At 38.3% G+C, this 21509-nt stretch overlaps 1 protein-coding gene across 11 annotated transcripts in view; it reads right to left on the bottom strand.

Moving 5' to 3' along the window:
• ABI2 (abl interactor 2) overlaps positions 1–21509 on the bottom strand; it is a 65477-nt gene that overhangs the window by 7643 nt on the left and 36325 nt on the right. For 2 of the 11 annotated variants that reach the window (XM_058840234.1, XM_058840239.1), the window contains 6 exons: positions 12745–12842; positions 11982–12128; positions 10820–10944; positions 6864–7022; positions 2438–2524; positions 1934–2107 (listed from right to left, as the gene is read on the bottom strand). In XM_058840234.1, the coding sequence (XP_058696217.1) occupies positions 1934–2107; positions 2438–2524; positions 6864–7022; positions 10820–10944; positions 11982–12128; positions 12745–12842 (790 nt within the window). Of the gene's footprint in view, positions 1–1933; positions 2108–2437; positions 2525–6863; positions 7023–10819; positions 10945–11981; positions 12129–12744; positions 12843–19710; positions 19729–21509 lie in introns of all 11 variants that reach the window. The other 9 variants (XM_058840241.1, XM_058840238.1, XM_058840237.1 and 6 more) reach the window with 7 other exon arrangements.

The raw sequence follows: 21509 nt of genomic DNA, 5'->3' as shown, positions 1-21509 counted from the left end.
ACCTGAAGCCTGGCTTTGTTTCTACATTGCCACTGCTTCCTCCAGCATGTTATTTGTGTACTGGTAACAGTCCTCTCTCTAAAAGGCTGTTGAATCCTTCTGTCTGTAGTCCCCCCAGCTCAAGCTGTGCTTGTCACATGTCCTGAGTTAGGAAGAGTCCAGTATTGCAAGAAAGGCTCCAGATGAGACAGGAAGCAGCAATACTGACTAAGGAGGTGGCATCCTTCCCTGTCAGCCTGAGCCAGGGCCTCTTTTAGTTTCTGTTTGAATATGTTTCAATGCAGTTATGAAAAACAGAATTACTCATTTAGGTTGACATTCTTCCAATCAGTGATCTTTGGTTCTTCAACAATTACAGAGAGTTTGGCAGAACTCTGTTATATCCAACTGACCACAAATGTAGGCTAGGCTGATTATCCAACTGGAATCTGTGAACACACGCTTTCTCTAAGTGGTCTAAGTGCAATTTTACCTTTTGGATACCCATTTCCATTCATCTGATTTGCAGAGCCAGGTCTTTTTCTTATCTTTTCCTGCCACATATGCAGACACAGAGCTCAAATGGAAAACTGCAGTGCACATCCCTGGACACTGCAGGTTGGCTGTTGCTATTACAGTCACATGGCGGTGTCCTCAAGTCCAGCATCCACAGTAACTATATCCTACTTAACAATTTCTCCATCTGTTCCAAATGGATCTGTTATTCACTTCCATCCTCAGCTGCAGGCTAGAGCATATCTTCACGTTAAAGGTACCTCCCACACTGCTTGACCCTCTACAGAACAGGGTCATATTGAATCCCATTCCAATTTACAGCAACCCTCTGTATTTGACACCTCTTTGGTGTACCAGCTTCTATTGCAAAGGTCATGTACCCATACCCTATAAAAGTGCTCTCATATGAACTTAAATAGAAGAATGGCCATATCAAAAGTACAAATACAAATCCTGAGAACTGGGAATTCTACTTATTGGGGGTAAATGTGTTGGAAGAGCTACCTACTTTCATCTGTTTTGTCCACTTTGAATCATGTGGCACAATATACTATTTATAGGAACTTTAGGAGTTGCCACAGGATAAATTATTTTGCTGAATAAAGCATTATAACTCCCAGCAGTGTAAGTATACATGTTCTCTGAGTATTAAAGTCCTCTTTTAGTATAAGGTAAGTCATTAATTTTAAAGCTTCAAAGTTTGCTACAAAAAACTCACAACCAAGCACTTCTCTCCCAACTCTAGCAAAGTAGTCAAATCTCTAGACATGGGCTGAATAGAGCTTTTCATGCAACTACAACAGAATCCACACCTATGTAAATATCTCATTTTTTTTCTGGCATCCTAAAACTACTATTTAATAGTTCTTCATACACTGAAAGCAATTGCATTTTCTATTACTTTTAAGAGTGTTTCTAAAAATAGACCAACCTTTCAATGTTTTGATCATCCAGTTCGAAAAATACAGATCAAAATTATGTCTTTGCATGTGTCTCTACATCAATAGAGACAATGTTTGGTTTCTTTTGTTCTCCATAGGAAACATTTTCTGACTAAAAGCCTGACTTTCTCCAGCTTGTCTTTCAAGACTCCCCTTTACAGTTTTGTTATCTCATGTGAGATGGAACAGATCTGTGCATATATGCACCCGTACAAACTATTTTAGTTCTCAAGCTCATGAAGTCCCACAGGAAAGCAGAACAGAACTATCATTCAAATATCATTATTTCCTCAAATAGAAAGTTGTATCTCAAGGCACGTGTACATACAGCACGCCCCTTGCATTAGTGTGAGACACTTAGAAACACACACCAGGGCCTCTTCTTTCTCTTTTGCTACTGACTAAAGTGGTATGAAAGAATCTAGGCAGACTCCAAATCCAAAAGCAGGATGGCAGGAGCACATACAAAAAGCTGTCTCTTCTAACTGCAAACCTACCCTTTTCTAAGTATGTCCTCGGTGCCCAGGGAGGGTCCTCCTCAGCATAGGGATCGCTGTACTCCACCACAGCTGCTTCCTCCTCCTCATAATCCTCTGGAGGTGGGGGTGGGGGTGGAGACTCATCAAACACTGGCTCATCCACAGGTGGTGGAGGGGGAGGAGTATCTGAAACTGAAAGGAAATAACCATACAACCATGAAAATGTCTCTACAGCCATGGTAGCTGCTTCAACTAATACTCTCTATCCCAATTAACTGCATTGGGACCAACCAACAGTTATAATTTGTGAAAATTCACTAGAGACAGGAAAATTCAGAGAAGGGAGGACCAGGTCCTTCCAATATAATTATTTCTTTTTTTCCACCCTTCACAAGTTCAGACAAACTTGCAGAGGCAGTAGGAAAGGCAGAATTCTGGCTATACACAGACAAATCTTCCATCACCTCAATCCAAAAGCCTCATCCAGTGATAAAACATAGCACAAGGAAGCAGCAAACTTACTGTTTTCTTGAACTCTGGCCACAAATCCCATTAGTGGTAACTGTGGAGTTACCTGTAGGATGGAGGGGGGAGGAGGAGCAAGGGATGCTGCCACAGAAATTAAAAAGAGAGAGGCATCCAGTTAGAAACACAACAAAGCAGCAAACAGGAAAGTAGACATCATCACCACTCAGACAGTGCAGCAGGCTGCCAAGAAGCTGAGATACAAAGACTGACATTTAAAGAAAAATGGTTCAGGTGGTTTAAGCATATTCCTAATCCTTTCTTCAAGGATATTTATTTTTAACATTTCCAGCCCAGCTCTTTTTCATAACATTAAGAATCCATGCAGAAGTATTTTTCTGATTTGTATATGAGATCCCCTTAAGATGAAGTTTCTTACTAATATAGCACCTTAAGAACAGACCTAAGAAATGTATCAAGAGGACTCTCTGCCTATAATCCTCCCCCTTTCAAATCTAACTGATATTTATAGAGGTGACTAACAGCATCCATGACTCCCCAGCAATGAAAATGGATATACTTTTTTTTCCAAGATGTAGGCCAAAAACCCCCCATTGAATGAGGCAGCTATTTCAGACAAAACAGAAAAAGATGCCTTTTGAGAAGTGTGCAGATCTGAAAGATGCAACACTTCTGATCTTATTGACAGAACAGAGCACACTGTGCTGCTGCCAAACCACAGGGCCTATTCCAGATATGCTAGCTGGTTTCCTCCCCACCTGACTTCACTGCACTGAACTCTAAACAGCCCTTTCACTGGTACCAGAAGAACTCTGTCTGTACAATAAGAGCTGCCTTTGTACAATACATGTGAATTCCCAGTTAAAGAAGATACTTTCAGCCAGTTGCAAATGCTGTAACACTGAACTGTGGTTTAAGCCTGGAATGCAAATTTCAGTTAAAATTTCTAGTTAAAATTTCTAGTTAAAAAAATCAGCTAACTAGTTTTATATGATTTTAGTATCACTTTGAATAATGCAGCAAATTCTTTAGGCAAGTTGCGAGATGATTTTTCAGACAGCACACCTTAGGAGAAGCACAAATAATAAATTTCTTGTTAGTATGTGGCATACAAAAAACATTTAATCATGTCCAAAGGGATTAAGGGGAAAAAAGTCTGTACTTTATGTACCAGTACATTTATTTAGCTACCAGACAGAACTAAATAAATTTCAGGCTAATTTCAGAGGTAGTAAGAAAATTGACAGATATGATGTAGCATTTTTCAGAATTCACATTATCATAGCAAGAGAAAAGAGTTCTACAGCACTTACAACTTGTGTCTCAAAACTTCTTCTATTTGCTCATTCCAGTAACAACTGTCTTAAGTGCTTTGAATTTCTTTTGTCACTCACATTCACATTTCTTTCAGAACCACACACTATAAATGAAAAGACTAACAGCAACCATCCTTTTTGTTGCAAAAATATCTTGTACCTCCACATAAAGTAAGTTCCATTATCTCACCATTTAAACCATTTTCTCAAGATATCTCTTGAGAAAAAGCTGAAATACATTTCAAAGATTCTTTGACTCAAATGACATGACCTCAGAGTAATTATTCCTTTAAGTGTAACCATGATTGCTGTGAAAAGATTTGGTCTTGCATTTTTTCGAAGGAGAAAAAGGGAACTCAGATTTCAAGTCCTACTGAAAAGCAGTAATATTCATCAATTCAGCATCCTTGTCCCTGCTTTTTCAATTATATATGCTATAAAAATGTTTCATTTCAAATGATTCCTCTATTCAACATCATATGGACTCGTACAATCCATATTTATCATAGTAGAGTAGCTCCAGTTTCCTTGGTCTCTTCAGTGTACTTTGTTCATGAGCTATATATATTTCTTTCAAATAGCAAGGCTTCCATGGAGAAAAATAAATCATTCCAGACAAGCACGCCAAGCAAATACAAAAAATTCCCAGGTTCAGTTTGGGTTGTGTAGTTTAATCGCAATGGTGATGCTAACACTAGCTGACATCATTCCTTGTGTATCTTAACCCCTCAGTCTGTGCTTCAGTCTTTGCACTATGCAGGGACTATCATAATATTGTCTCTATATGCTGTATGACTCTAGTTTTGACATTTAAGAGGCAATACAGTAAATATTTTATTATTAATTATTTTGTTTATTAAACGCATCAGAAGATCTTTACCTCTGCTGTATAAACATCATCTTAAATCCCATCTTCCTTTCATATTGCTATTTTTAATACACAGTTGCTGTAAATTAATTTAGAAATGCTCACAAGCATCATCTACTAGGCTGCTTCAGACTGGTAGGAATTCAGCTGTACAAATGGGGTGGAGTGCAGCCACCATCTCAATACTTGCCCATATTCTCCCACATGGATTTTAGCCTGTGCTGAGCTGTACATTGCTTAGATAATGATATCCAAAGTTGCAAGGTTAAAGCACTTGTTAGGGGCTTGGCTAGCAAGAGTGGCTTTAGGACAGACATATGCTGAGATCATTTAGAGTCTGCATTTCTTAATACTTTTTTTTCAGTTGTTAAAAAGGTCTTGTCATGAAGCAGGAAAAATGTATTGTCTTCAAGTGGCATTTAGCAGAACAGGGCAATGCAAGTACCTTTCATCCTCCTGTCAAGTGAATAAACTAACATTTTTAAACTTTTTTTTTAAAATGGCAATGGAAATAACAGTACTGTGTTATTGCCAAACAGCCTACAAACAACAAGAAGGCATCACTGGCACCCTCCTCTGCCTCTTGTAAGGTCTCTCTTTCTCCTCTTGTTTCCTGCCTCTCTTCAGGAATGCTGGGAATAAAACGTGGCCTCTGTCCTGTCACTATGAAACCTGCTCCTTCCAGACACATCAGTGCCTCTGTTCTTAGGGCTTTCATCAATTATGCATGCTTGAGCATCCTCTCCTTTCAAGGTGAGCTCAATAAAACCCTTGGTTTAGTGTAACTGCCAAGCTAATAAATTTTGTATTCTGCTGGTATATCAAAAAAAAGTCTCTTACTACAACTGCTTATTTATATTGTCTCAGATATGCCAGTATAACTGAAGTATTTTGTTTGTGATTTACAGTTCAAATGACTAATCACCATAATCATTACCTTCCTTCTGGATACACAGACTGAACTGTGGTTATGCAATTTATTTTAAGTCCATTTGGCATCTTCTGTGATTACATATTAACAATGCAATGGCAGCTTGCAGAGAATTATCCCTTTGCTAAAGCAAAAAACGCATAGCAGTCATCAAAAACTCTCTGGATATACTGAAAATCATCTTTATTGCAAAAATTGCTTTATTGTAATCCTGAAAGGTTTCTTTTGTTGCTATAACCCTTCTTGCCTATTTCCCCCTTCAGCCTTTAATATGCACATAATGTGCTTAGAAAATATGACCTATTTCAGGCAACTGGGCTACAATTCAGCCCTACAAGCTACTCCACTTCCCTGTGCCCAGAAGGACCATTCATTTCCATCTCAAGCTCAGCACAACCCTCACCCTGCAGGGTAGCTCACAAACAGTAACAGCCAAACTTGATCAAATCCTTTAAATGTAGGATTTGATCTAATTCCAAGTTCAGTGCTCAATTTTTAAAAAACAAACAAAATAAACCAACCAAACAAAAAACCCCAAAAGCAACCAAGCAACACACACCCCCCTTCAAATCCCATCACCACAAAACACCAACATACTCTAGTATTGCAACTCAACATTCAATCTTGCCAGTATTAGGGCATTTCCTGACAAGAAACCTTCAGCGTGTTCCCTGCATCTTTCTGTAGCTTTGTCAAAAGAAAAATTCTTCCCTGGTCTGGTATAAAACCCTTCTCCTGTCCCATCAGAAGCACAGGAAGAAGGACTCCTTAGGTAAAAGGCTACTGTGTTATGCTGACACACAGAACGCTCACTCCCTGATAAGTCTCCTCTTGCTTTGTAAGGCAGATCACCCATAAAATAACATCACTTGTGGGCTTAGCAGATGACACAGCTCCCTCGCACCCAAACACCACTGGTGTCCCCAAGGCATCTAATGCTTATCCCGGTGTAACAAGTGCAACTGTTTGAGCTGTACATTACCCAGAAGGAAAAAGCATACAAGATAAAAGACTGATTCACGAAGAATCAGCATTCTGGTGCAAAATCAAACACCCATCCGACACCAAGACAGGTCCATGACACATGGTGTAGTCAAGGACTAAAGTTCGTCTGATAGGGACTGTGACATCAAATGTAAATTATTTGGCAACAAAGACAGCATTTTTTAAGATGTTTGCCATAATGGAAGCTGAACACTCTGCACTTGCACTGCAGCTTTGGCACAGCTACCAGCAATATACTGAAAATGCAAGAGCTGCAATGGAGACAGAACATAAAATTTCAGAGAGCTGAAGGGCACTGTGTTCGCCACCATGGATTTCAGTGGAGCAGCCAAGCCACCTTACCTGGGTTCTGGCTGTAGAAGGGGCCCCCGTTCATCTGGTTCTGAAGGCTCGTCTGGGATGTGATGGAAGGAGGCCGCCGATACGGCAAAGACCCCCCGATGGTTGGGGGTGTGTGCCGAGCTGCAGGCCTGTTCATGCTGTAGAACTGAACTGGGTGACCTAGGGTAGAGAGAGAAGTGCATCAGCAAAGAGAAGAATGATGCTTGCCTTCTCTCTACCAGCACTCAATTTCAAAGGTTCAGAAAGATTTCTGGCTCTTCATTTTAAGACACTCTGCATCCTAGGAGGAGTCAGCCACTTTGGCTGCCAGACTGGCAGGACACTGAATGTCTCAAGAGCAAAGGAAAACATAACTGTCCCAACTGCCTGCACTCAGCACTGCCTACAAAAGCCAGTAGCAAAATACAAAGGTGTTTAAGCTACGAATCTTCAAAATGAAAGAAAATAATATCTGGTTATCTATTTTAAATAATGTATTACAATAACTTCCTGTGAATTTACTTATTTCTAAGCCTGCAAAAAACTCCCCAGTTCTGCAATGAAGGAAAATACATGTAAAAAATAACTGCAGGTGATTTCCAGGATTCAAAGCTGTTACCTTCTGTATCTGAGAAACACAGAATTACCTATCTTAGTGCCATTTAGAAGATATTCAGAGAATCATCTGGGGAGAAGAGAATGTTAAAAACTGCTTGAAGGATGGAATAAATGAAGTCCAACTAAAAGACCCTCTCCAAGGGAGCTCTCAAAACAATTCCTCAAACACTTGCTCTGTATTTTCATTACTTCCTGTGCTCAAGACATGGATTGTGAATCCCAGAAAGCAATAAACAAAGCAAGGTATCTTCTCTGCTCACATAAAATTATCTGGATTTTATACTGTATATAACAGTGAGCTGGATTTATTATTCCTAGATGAGCTATTACACCCCATAAACTATTCTGCCTCCACCATTTGACCTAGAAGCAAATTTGAGAGTTTGCAAGAAAACAAGGGAAGAAGGGATGGTCACTGTAGTAGAGAAGTAAATAGAGAAACAGAACAAAAGAATGTATAAATTAAAAAAAACCTGCATTGTTCTTCATTACATCTTGCTTGCTTTGCACAACTGTGTATTAGGTCAGTAAATAAAAATACAAGTTGCTTGCTCTGTTACTTGCTTGTAAGAGCAAACGCAGAGTCACATTCCTTCTGCTTTGTACCAATAATGTAGTGTACCATATAAAAAAATGCACTTTTTACAAATAAGAAACAGCTAAGAAAGAATCCATTCTATAAAGGCTTTTTCCAATTTTTCCTGATGTGTCTTTCCAATGCGTGTGTGTCTCTCTCTCTTATACTTAATGTACTTGCAGAAATTGGTGGTGACTGGAGAGAAGGGAGGAGAGAGGGCTAGGAGGTTTTTAAGGACCAAAAGCTATGACTTCATACGTGGTGACCTATCCAGTCTCTACAAATACTTTATTCCAGAGAAGCCATACAAGCAATCTCACTAACAAAACAGGGAAACAAAAGATCTTAAAAATAGTAATTAATGCAAAATTTCTCTTATGAAATTGTGAATGTGAATTTACAGCCATTAAAATATTAATCTCTGCTTGCTTTTGACTTGTTGAAAATATAGAAACTACATGGCTTAAGAACTGGGATACTGACAGTGAATCAAAAATGAAAAACTGATTGAGGCACTATATGCCACAGCTCATCCCCATGAAAGTAGTTTAGTCAGGATCATCTTCTGAAATCAAAATTCATCACATTTAAGAAACTTCTGGTCACACTTAAGGATTCTAGTGTAAATATCTTCTAATTTTGTATGAGCCATGGATCTTTAAACTACATGCAATTTCAAGAATGCTTCTGGAACCTGGTGTTATTTTTACTAAGCGATGAACACTAATAAACATGCAAACCAACTCCCACCGCTGGAAGCAGCCTTCCCACCATAATGTAAAGTAGCAAAGCATGCAGGTAGCTACACATGAATTTGGCTGTCTGAAGGAGATCTTTACACTGCAATCTCCTCATCAAAAGGTGATACAGGTTATGGTTGTTAAGTGCTACACTCTGCAACTTCAGCACACGAGAAAATGGAAAGTGTAGCATTAAAAAAAAGGAAGTTGCAATATACACCATAAGTACCACATATGAAAACAAAATGCTTTAATAATAGTCTGCATAATAAAAGCTTGTATTTTACCTAATACAGGACAGAAAAACCCCACCCTTTTCACCAGTTCATTAAAGGGAGACTTGTCATTTGACAGCACTGAAGAAACCAGTTGCATAAATTATACTTTGCTAGATACACTTTTTTTAAATTGCATTTAAAGAGACTAATAATTAGACCCAGAACTATCAGTGCTGGTTCCTGCCAAATAATGATGTTCATATTTATAATTATGTGAGGTTCTCAGTATCCAAACAGAAATAAAATTATGATTTAGCAAATTATAAAAATGTAAAAATAATCAAATTATAAAATTAAATGATTGTTGTTAATAAAATCAATAAAATGTAACCATAAAATGTAACAAATACAATTATTGAACTGTACATTACCCAGAAGGAAAAAGCACACAAGATAAAGACTGAGTAATAAAGAATCAGCATTCTGGTGCAAAATCAAACACCCATCCAACACCAAAGCAGGTCCATGACACATGGTGTAGTCAAGGTCAAATCACACCTTGAATTGTCTACTGTCACCATGACCTTATAGTTGGGTATTAGCAGATATTTTCTAGTTATAATTAAACTTCTTCTTAAATTCTGAATCACTGCTGCCGAAGTGATTTTTTGCAAAGCCTTGGATTCATCTGGGTTCATCTGTCCAGCAGCTGGAGCAGAGACTCACCTGCAGAGGGTGTGGAAGAAACAGCAGGGGGAGTTGGAGAGGTGAAGCCATCAGCAAGGGGCTGAGCTCCTGCAGCAGCAGCAGCAGCATCTGGGGCAGCAGAGGAAGGGGCAGGAGGAGCAGGAGGAGTGGGGGCAGGAGCAGAGGTAGCAGGAAGGGGAGATGTGCCAGCTGAGCCAGCAGGGGCTAAGTGAAGAGAGGAGGAAGAGGTGGAGTTAATAAGGAGATATGTTAGCAAGGATTAGAGAAAGCCTCTGACTATTTAGTGTTAGCTACTTATTAGCTGCACAGTATTTCAGAATGCACAAGATGAGAAAACAATGGAGCTGTTAAAGAAAGGCTCATTCCTGTGTAGATGGTAAATGAGGGTCAAGCAAATCCACTTCTTTCCAGGTCTGAAGGGAACACAACCCAAAACTTTTCAGTGAAAGCCATTACTTCTGAAAGATGTCTTTGCATTGTGTTATTTATGCTCCAATCTCTAGCATGGCTGTCTTTAGCTTCTGTATGAATTAGAAAATATAAAGAGGAAACAGAAAAATTTCCAGCTCTTTGTTTCAAGAAGCATCATGTATTTTGCTGCAAGCCAACTACAGGCTCTTCTTCACTGAAAAGGCTGAGCAAAGGAAAAAGTAGTACTAATAACACGTCCTACTTCTGGAAAGTCTGGGGCCATTACATTGAGCAAGTATCTCTTTGTGACAATTCAGGCTTGCATTGATGTACTCAAGATATACTCTGTGCCTGCCTCTCATTCCATCTAATTTTCTAGACATGCTTCTATGTATCTGCATAAACAGCCAATGAAAAAACATTTAATTGCTTAAAAGGACAAGGGAGAAGTGTCCCTCAGCCCACTGAAAAAGGTGCTATGTCCTACCTTGTCACATGCAGGCAGCCAGGCAAAAAATTCTGATAAACAAATTAATACATAAAAGGAATATTACAGCACATCAGACACTCTCAGAGAAGATACTACTTGATTCAAACTCGTATTAGCAATAGCAATGAACTCTGGGCTTCCCTTGGATTTTATGAAACTACAAAAGCTCAAGGTTAACAATGAGGCAGAAAGAGGAACAAGAAATCTCCATTTACCTGGATAGACACTAGGAGGAGATGGTGTGGGAACAGCAATGGGAACACCTACACTTCCACTTCCACTGTTCTCTCGACTGCTGCTCCGACTACTTGGGTGGCTTCCTCCACTACTGCCACTGCTGCTGTAAGAAACCAAAGCAACCAGGGTATGAATATGCTGCTGTTCATGCTGAAACATAAGATTCCTCACAGAGCATCTTACAAAATCAGAGAAGTAACAGGGAACAAGAGAAAAGAAACAATATAAATCTATACAAAGCTGGCCTTTCCTGAGACTCTCCACTTTGACTGCAACACAAGAGGCTTTTTTTGCAGTAAGTTAGCCTTGGTGAACTTGCCCAAAAATTAAACACTTCCAGAACCTTGTTCAAAGCACATCCTTCCAGGGTTGTTAAGCTCCTACAGAGCAAATACACAACTTTTCCCTTAACTTTAAAACTTAAGAATGCTTAGACTGTGATTTGCATGCTTTCATAGGAGACTACTAAAGCCTTAAAGTTTTAAGACAATAAAATTCAGATTTCTTATCTTTTAAGTCCACTTGTTTACCCATCTTCAAGTACTTACTATGTTTAAAAAGATTTCAAGGGAAGTATTTAGATCTATCGTATCACGAAACTAATTATCCTAGAGAAAAAGCTAGTCTGCTGCAGAGCCTCTGGTAATGCAGTTTAGCTTTATTCTGTTTGAAGTCATCAATATCCCCAAAACACTATGCTACAATTTCAGCTATTCAATAGCAATAAAAATAAATAACTCAAGCTATTAAACAGCAAAGACTGTTCAAAAAATATCAAGTATCTAAGAGCCTTTCAACGTGAAGAAGGCAAGTTGTGTACAAAGTCTCCCCCGAGTTTGGCAATTGTTCAGTAAAATAGTATCATGATCTACCTCCTTGAAAGACTTCACAATCTTAGTAATTCATTAAGTACTCTAAGTGACAGCACTAAAACTGAGGTGAACAGGGGATTAAGTGAACAATTTTAACACGATTCCCTATTCTGGCTTTTTTAGAGCTCATTCTCATCATGCAAAGGAGATTCCCACTCCACAGGATGAAGGAGGGAGCTTCCCAGCAGAGGCAGGTGGATTTGCTGTTGAGCACAGCAGTTTCCATCCCTGCAGCGTGGGCCGGGCAGTGCCCCTGCAGGTGCGGTACCTGTAGGTGCGGTTGCGCTGGTTGACGGAGGCGGTTCTGACGGGGCTCTGCTGGGCCGGGGCCATGGTGCGCGTCGGGCTCGGCACGTAATCGTTGGGCACCACCGGGGGCCGCACCGGCTCCAGTGTGCGGTACGGGGAGTGCCGCCTGCACGGCACAAGCACACGTCACAGCCAGTTAGGGCAACGCACACAAACCCAGAGATTTCTCACTCCTTCAAAGACAGCTACATACTAATCAGGAACATGAGCTTAAAAAATGGGCTTTTTCTATAATTTTACAGTACTTATTTCGTAGGACGAGGGGAAAAAATACAATTAAGGGTGTTCTTCATCACACACCAGCAAGCAGCACTCATCCCACTTATAACATATTTTCCTAAGGTCAAAATCAGGTTCATAAACTTTACTGTAAAGTACTTTCAACAAGCAAGCACAGCACAAATAATTAATGAACAATGCCATGTATTCATTTTTCAGTTGTTTAGCACCACCTGCAAAAGCCACAGCTAATGACATTTTACTATAAAGTATGTAATTGTTAAGTGTTCAGCACTGAGAAGAAGGTTCCTGTTGGGAAAGGCTCATGATGCCCACTGTCTTCAGGCAGCAGCACACTAACATACAAACACGTGATCGGTGTAAGAGGATGGGATAACATCTCTTGGCCTCTGAACAGTTAAAATAAAACCATGAAACCTCTCCCACTACAGAAAAAGAAAGCATCTTCCCTCTTTTCCCTTCTGTTCACCCACTGCACTTACCCAATAGTTCCTTTTCCCGACATTGGTGGACTTGGTGGCTTCTGGGTGGGTGGTGTTGTGCGAGGCAGCCCACCCATCTTCATGTTCTGGGTGCTGACCTGCATGAAAGAACGGGGAGAAAAACGGCCTTCACTGAGCTCAGGGTTGAGGGGAGAGACACAGAGATACCTTTAGCAATTAACTCTAAGTAGGGGAAGGTTGGAACAAACAAAAAAATTGAGAGGCCATGCGTTTTATATGCAATTTCCACTCTGCTAGAAGTCAAGAGTTGAGCTCAAAGGACTCTTTATTACATAGTTTTTAGAAATTGTACAAGAAAGTGAATTTGCCTTCAGGTTATCACATAAATATTAAATCTCTGAGAATACAGACACTGGACCTAACTTGGCTGAACCTCCCAGTCATTATTTGAGAAAAACGCAGTTATTTCACATGGCACTACTGAATGGTAAATTTTCAAAAATATTTTTGAACACTGTTTAAAAATACTAAGGCTTATCTAAATAGGCCACAATCTAATGTAATTTATACAGATATGGAGAAGTCAAAGTACTCTATAAATATGAGCCATTGTTTTAATGTTTTCATAGCTTAGAAAATCTTTTCAAGATATTTACTTTAAATATTAGTTACATTAGTAAACATACAGAGAAGGCTGTTCTGATAAAAGTACAAATGTGTTTCCCCCCCCCCCCATTAAATCTGTACCAATTTCATCTCTGAGAGTTTATAAATAAATGGACAGGTAGAAAAACATTTAGCAGTGATGTGATACAACTGCAGTAAAATAATTTACTCTAACTTCTTTCAAAAACTCATTTGCATTCCTGACTGACTGACTAATCTAGGAATTGTAAACAATTGTTACCCATGTGCATTTTGCTTCTCTGTAGTCTGCCAGCCAAGCAAAATTCCCTCAATGCACACATCCTTACAGGAATCAGTACACAGTCTGCTTACAAAACAGCTCGGATTTATGACTGCCTGAGCTACTGCTTAGGCACAGAGACACTCAGCAAACCTAAACAAGTGTGCTTACATCCCTCTCTCTTCTTTCTGCCATGCTCTATCTCACAGAGTTTCTTCTTTCTAGAACGTAAGTCCTGGCTACTGCCTCCACCTCCCATAGAAAAATGAAACAGTGATCAAGGCACTCAAGAGTATTTGCAAACATTATTGAAGGCAAATTATTCCTTCACAATTTGACTCTAACAACTCACCTAAAACCCTGGCAGTGTTTAGATTTGTGAATTAATAAATATTGACAACAATATAAAGAGTAATACATTCAGTATTCTAATACACTGAAACTTGATTCTCTGACTCTAAGTAATCCCAGTGCTATCACATTTTAAATCTGCAGGGAGGAAAAGCAAACCCAAGCATTGGAAGGGGTATTTTTTCAGATTCAAAAACAAGCATTTGGATTTAGTTGTGCAAGAGTACTCTGTAAAGTCAATTTAAGACAAAATTATTTCGCACAGCATTATAAAGTCCTTTAAGCCAACTCTAAGCAACAAGAAATCTAAAGTTAATTCAAGTGAGGGATGAGGTAAGCACTGAACTACAACTACTTGAAGGGAAAGGGGGAAGTGTAAAATGAAATACATTTTATTCTATACACGGAACATTTAAGAAATAGCAAAATCTGAATTTTTTTTTTTAAAGTTGCAGCACCCCCTGTATTTCCTCTTTCATTAAACATGCCTGTTTCACCCATCCACCTATTTGAGTTTTTTAAAAAAACAAGCCCACAAACAAACAAAATCCACCTTAATTAAATGTTTACTGAATTGTCCCTTGCTGTTTTTCAAACAGCCCACTCAGCCTCTGCTTTTGGATGTGTTTAGATGACAGACCAATCTGTGTGCCCCTGAATAGTCCATTTAGGGGTTTTAACTGGCTACACTATTGTTTCTCATAAGATGATGTAACCACTGGCTATCACTTTACAACTAATATAAAATCCCATATATTTAATACAAATAATGTTATTATTTTATATACCATGACTGCAAGAACAACAATGAATTTGTAGGCATCCCCAGGGCTATGGCTACATGAAAAGGCAGGATGACTGAGGCAGAGGATGCCGGAACATCACACCGGGTACAGCCAGAAGTGGAGGCAGCACTCGCATCACTAACACAGAACTCCAGTGACTGCTCGGTATTTTCATTAACACTACAGAGATCCTTGACAAGGATGGGAAGAAAGCTTTAGAAAATATGACCAAGCAAAAAATTATCCCTTTTAGCCCAGGAACTTAGCAAAAAGAAGCCATCCTTTAAAAAACCTAACCTGGAAGATCAGAAAATTCACTGACAGTAGGTTTAGTTTCAGGGTCTTGGAAATTACTTTTCAACATTGAAATTGAAATGTTCAGAGAGCAAGTAATTAAAATTTATAAGGTTGTCTTCAAATCTGACAGGACTGATGGCTTTAAGATCAGCTACTCTAAGTTAAACAACCCTGTGTGCAAGTAACTTCCCTTTGACTTACTGCCAAATAATCAGAGAAGATGAATTAAAAATATACAATTATTTCAACAATTCTGATCAAAATGGACAGATCCTTGGAAATAAAATCATGCAAGATGCTAAAAAAATGAAAGTTGCACCAACTACAACTGAGATTAAAACACTGCAATATAAACAGCTGTCTCCTTCTATAATGATTTCTACTTGGGGCAGAAGAAATGCCCCCTCTCTTCCAAACTTTACTTTATTGCCTTTTCTATTTTGCACATATAGTTGTAAATACAGTTTCCATACACAAATCCTCACCCACACACATCCATCTTAAAAAGATCTAAAATCTGAAGCAACCACCAGAACTCAAGGTCACATTTGCATTTGCTGTCAAGTTAAAAAATTCCTTTTTCTGGAGTAAGCTGGTATTTGCCAGAAGTTGCACTGTTTCAAACATCATTTCTCCTGGTTCTGCACAGCTGGAACTAGCCAGATGCAGCTGATTTAATGAGAGGGTGAAAGCAGAGGAATGCATCTGTCTGATGGTGGTTTTTTTTGACTGCAGGACCCCCCCAGGGCTGAGGCTGATTTCTAGTTTAAATCCTGCAAATCGTTTTAAGAAAATGCATAGCAAAAGAGAGCCTGCAACCAGAAAAACAAAGGAGTATCTGTCTCTGCCTTTCCTCACAACTGCACAGTTAACCAGCCAACCACTGTGTTTAGAACAGGAAAAAAATAAGAGAGGCAGTAATGACTTGGGCACAAAGCTCAGGAAAAAACCACAGCTGACTGGTGTAAAAGGAGGAAGACAACCCTGTAAACAGACAAGTAGGGCTCAGGGTCTGTGCTGAATGTATGCAGGGATTTTTCAAATAAATTTTCTTTTCCTCTTTCACAGAAGAAAAAAAAAAAGTAAAAAACATTACCAAGATAAGTTATGGAACACCAAACAGTTCTAGTGAGATCTTGGTTGTTTTTTTTTTTTTACTTGATACCTTGCAGAAGCTTTTTACAGAATTAGCAAGCAAATGCACCACAGAAAAATATTTTCTACCAAAGCTGTAACTTTGTCAGCAATGGAGCTGGAATTGGAAGTTTTGCTGAGGAAGAAACTACAGAAACTACTTAAAAAGCAGATCCTTGGTAAGTAAGACATCCTAGAAAATGCTCTGGGATCCAGCCCCACACTAACAGCTGTAAAATGAACTGTAAAGAAATGGATCCCTATGGACAATTCTGTTTCAAAAGGGTACAACAGTACTTCATCCAATATTTTCTAGTACTGAGCTACAGTTTTAGAAAGGTACCATCTGATGACTTCACGACACAATATGGCAGTGACTAGAGCAGAAAAAACTATCCTCTTCAGTTTAATTTTTTTCATAATTAAGACTTACTGGCCAATTTCTATTTTTGGCAACTATTTTTTCATAGATTCCAGTGATTAAAACACCATCTTATGGTCCTACATATGACAGAGTTTCCTTCATAGTTACATTTTTATCAGCATGTAACATACTGAGTTTCTTTAGCACTCCCCAGTCGAGGGAATTTGTGCTAGATAAATTGGCTAAAACTGATAAATTCTGCTGTTCATTCAATTTAATTCTTGTGAATATTTTCACAAGCCAAAAAAAAAATAAGAAAATCACTGAACAGGAAGTGCAGAAATACATAGTTGGTCAGATAGGAGAGCTGGTCAAGAGACTGCAAAAACTATCTGCATCAATGTTCTGTACTTATACAGACATGAGGCACTTACCTGCAAGAAAGCAAGCAAGATGGGCTTTTTGGGAGTTTGGGCTGTTTTTGGTTAGTTGGTTGTTTTTTCTCCCCCAAAATACTGAATACCAGATATTCAACACAATCAAACCTCAGGAGGAGCTACTTCTAAAGCTGGACACAGCCAGAAATTTTAAAGTGGTTCTTTGCTTTCACACTGTATTTCCTACTACTTCCAGGATGTCAAAAGAATAGGTTTTTGCCCGAAACCTAGTAAGAAAAAGTGTCCCATCAGTGATGTTTCACGGATTACATTCAGAAACTTCACGCAGTTCCTCAACCTTCTTGAGCGATTTTACATCCAATTACAGGAAAAAACAATTGAAGGCTGAATGAAAACTCCCTTTCCATGCTTTGCTTCATCTTGTTAATGCCACAGAGATGATTAATAGATTTTTGGCCCATCATCTGCTACCTCAAAATGAGTTTCTTTTCAGGCTGTGCTCAGCCACTCAAATACTTACTGTGTATGTCTAATCAAACCATTTGCTTGACAGCTCATTAACCAGTTTATATGGAAGTGAAATGTATAAATTTCAGCCCTGTTTTGGTAAATGACCACAAGTAGGAGCTTCTGCAAGTGAGCTTACTTTTTTTACCATATCCACCCATGTAAAATGAATTGAAGAAACAAATCTGATGAATACAAAAAGGCTTAATCAATGTCATTTTCAATTGATTTTCCTTGGCCTTGTAACTGAAATTTTCTTCAAAATCTGTTTAAAATTTAAGTTACTCAGACACAAATCCAGTACTACAGTAAGTCAGTTTAATATTATAGCTGTTAGGTAAGGCTAAGGGGTTTTTGCAGTCACAAAAAAGAAATGCAGGCTAAACACTTTATAGCCAATCACTTTTAAGTGAAGCAAAATAGCCATTCACACAGAACTGGGGTTACTGACTGCTTTTCAGTCTTCTTTCAGCCTGATGCACAGTGACTGCAGTGAGACAAAAAATAACTTGGGTCTACTGAGAGATGCTGCGCTGCTTCTTGCCTTTTCTCTTTTAAACCCTCATGTTTTACCAATGAGGAGTTGACTGACATGTTTGATTCCTCAAATCAAATTTCTAATTGGGTTCACTCTAGCAAATAAAGAAATGGTGTTATAACAAAAAATGTTTTCATTCCAAACCTATAAACAGGAAAAATATTTACTCTGAAAAGCAGTAGAAACTCTTATTGCCACTGCAGGTAATGCATAGATATATCTGTTCACATATAATATATAATTACAATTTTAAAACTTCTTAGGATAGTCATTACTTGTTCATAAATTGCAACTGCAGAGAGCAACAAAGAAAATAGAGTTTGCAAATTTTTTTAAGAATACTGAGAAAACCATCATCCAATATTAAGTGTGTCCAGAATAAGACATATTCAGCATCAAAAGTACCTATTTTATGTAAACAGGCAGTAAAAAAACAGGGAGGAGACCTATTTTGCCATTCTCAAATTAAAAGCATGTAAACACTAAGTGAGTTGAAATACTGTACACTTCAAACACCTTTGTAAAAATAAATTTCAAATGACATGTGAGAATTCTCTCATAAACTAAAAGTTTTCCACTGTTATCAGAGATGCTACATACACTTAAATGCCTAACTAAAAGTACCATCTGTCCAATTTCACAGGGACATCATGGAGATATCTGCAGAAATACTTGGTTTTACAGGCAATCTCAGGAATTTGCAGGATTTTCTTTTAGCTTTTTCCAAGCATAGAAAATACTTAAAAATATTTCATGTCAACTTGAAGCTTCCTTTACTTAATATACTCATTCTATGTATTGGCATTCTATGTTCTGTAATACAGTTCCCTCATTACAACAGTGGCACCTGCTACTAAAAATCTTCCAGTCCCTCTTTCACCAAACCAGTTGCACTTCAGGAGGAGGAGGAGATCATCACATAACCTAGCTATTAATTAATGTACTATGAACATCACCATAATATCATGTAACTTAATTTAACTGCTTGCTAATTGATTTGATGCTTTTTATTGCTGCTTCTGCAGCCACTAAGACTGCTAACATTTAAAGAATTTGACATACTTCAGCCTGAGTTCTTTGATGCATTATTCTTTTAATATTCAACTAAATAAATCACTTGTATTGTTGTTTAACAGTTACTAAGTTACTAAGTTCACACAATTATGACATTTCTGGAAGTTTCCATAGATGAGTCCCTCTGAGTATTTAAGCACTGCTATCAGTGTCTGAAAAAATTAAGAATACTGCAACTTTAAAAAATAATATACAGATTTGAATTTGTTACACACCTTTGGAGCCCATTATCTGAGCAATCTCACACTGAAGCATTAATCCAAATCAAACCATAACTTACACCGTATATAGGATAAAAAGAATATTACACAGGGGGAGGCTCATATTCAGCTGCTATCTAGTCCATGTATACTTTTGTTGACACAAGGCTAGCACAATATCCCTCCCTCACACATGATCTGCTAGATATGCTGAGGGCAGCTAGTATTTTACCACAAAGCTTTTAAAATTAGCTGTGTTAACCTCCTTTCATATACACATCAATTTATATCACAAAATGCTTATCCACAATGAGTTACTCAACAGTAGTTCTGTGACACAGAAGGGAGAGCGGGTGTTGTTTTAAACAATCAGTAGCACTGATGTCAATCATCTCCCCGTGTGTAATAATCTCAGAAGAAGAATGGAAATCCAGCCCTGGGGTTTCTTACCTTAAATCTAAGCAACCACTTAATGCATAAATGGAGCAAATAAAAGAGGTAAGGAAAAAAAGCATTGAAAGGTTAGTTGGAACTTCAGGATATGAAGAGAAAGGAAAAAGAAAGAAAAAAGTTAAGCATTCAGCATTAACAAAATAATGTATCAGTAGATCATAGAAAGAGTGGTTAAAGCAGAATGTCATGAACAAAAGATCTTCAAGGTGAAACTTTTAATATACATTGACCACAAAGCCTTTAAATTATTACTTTAAATCAACATTCAAATGCTTGTACACTGTTTACTCAAGCTCTTACAGTGCTAACAAAAAGGCAGCTTCTTTCAAAATGTGTTACGAGGTCTAGATGGATTAACTTCAGAGATTAATTTATTTGAGCTGTCAAAGACTAGCCTTATCAATGAGCCTGAGCTCATTTAAATTGTTTATATGCATTAGCACATTTATAGGTAGCTGAAATGGAAGCTTTAACATATTACGCTAATGTATGTTCTTTTCTAGAGAATGCTGTTAGTTAACTTGGTGCCATGAGATCTCTCTTGAACAAAGATCAAGAGCAAATCATTATGTCTTGTAAGAAGTACAGCACTCTTTATGGATACTGTACCACATATCCACATTTCCTAAACTATAAATTAAGACATTAATCAACAGCAAAATCTTACTTTAAAGCCTAAGTGCTAGCTTTTTGAGACCAAGTTTTGCATCTTACTGGCACAATATCATACATCTTTCTCCATAATAATTTATTTTAAAATTGCTTGTCCATCTCTTTGAATTATCTGCTTTTAGTTCAATTCATCTAAATGTATCATTAAATTTGTTACACTTTCTGCAGCACTGAGCAGTAAATATTCAGGTAAATATTTAAATATTCAAATAAATAATTATTTAAATATTTTGATAAATAGAGCATCCAGAGTGACTGCTTTGTTCCATCAATTTAGAAGTGACCCTGCTCTACTAAAAAAACATAATCTGATTTACTAGAAAATCTCCTGTCTTTGAATTTAAAGTTCTGTGGATCAATTAACCAATATGGTCTCTGCCTTGTACAGCTATGCTGGAAAACCAGGCCCCCCTGTACTGGGCACCGTGGTCAGTTACAAGGGAAGGTCCATCTGCAGAGACCTCAGCAACACTGCCTGGTAACTACAATGCCTTCATAAACACCTCTCTGAAGGGAGCACTTATTTTTTCCCCATTCTCTTGACTGAAGAACTCTTTGGCAGGAACAATAGGTTGGAAGACTTTGTAACTTGGGAAACATTTGAAAAAAATTGAAAGCAAGCCTCTTTCACACAAAAGATTCTTTAGGTTTTTGCAGCATTGTAGCTTCAGGGAGGGAAGATGAGGAGGGACTGCTGGAATGATACAGAGGCACTTGAATTCTCTCACATCTATTTAGGAACCATTCTGCAGAGTAACACTTCCTGAACATTGTCTCTACTATGCTTCAAATTTCTGAATGGATGGAATGAGATGCTTGAGGGCCTCTTAATATTCCACTTCTCTCAGTATGGTATACTGAATTTCTCGGCCAAGAATCCTCCTTTTCATTCCTACATTACTCTGTCCAGCTTGCCATCTTTCTCAGGATTCGTTGCAACGAATGTCTGCTGCTATCAGCACTCTGCCTGTCCTGAAAATACATTATTCTGGGTCCAAGTACTGGAGCAGAATCCCTTCAGCAGAAAAAGGACAAAGAACGCAGACTGAGGAATCCTGACACTAAGTGTAACGCTGTTTATGCAGCAACTCCTGAATGCTCACTTGAAGTATCACAACTCAAAC

This window comes from Poecile atricapillus, chromosome 5, assembly GCF_030490865.1.
Source record: "Poecile atricapillus isolate bPoeAtr1 chromosome 5, bPoeAtr1.hap1, whole genome shotgun sequence".
NCBI lineage: Eukaryota > Metazoa > Chordata > Aves > Passeriformes > Paridae > Poecile > Poecile atricapillus.
This window is presented reverse-complemented; position numbering and strand designations above follow the sequence as displayed.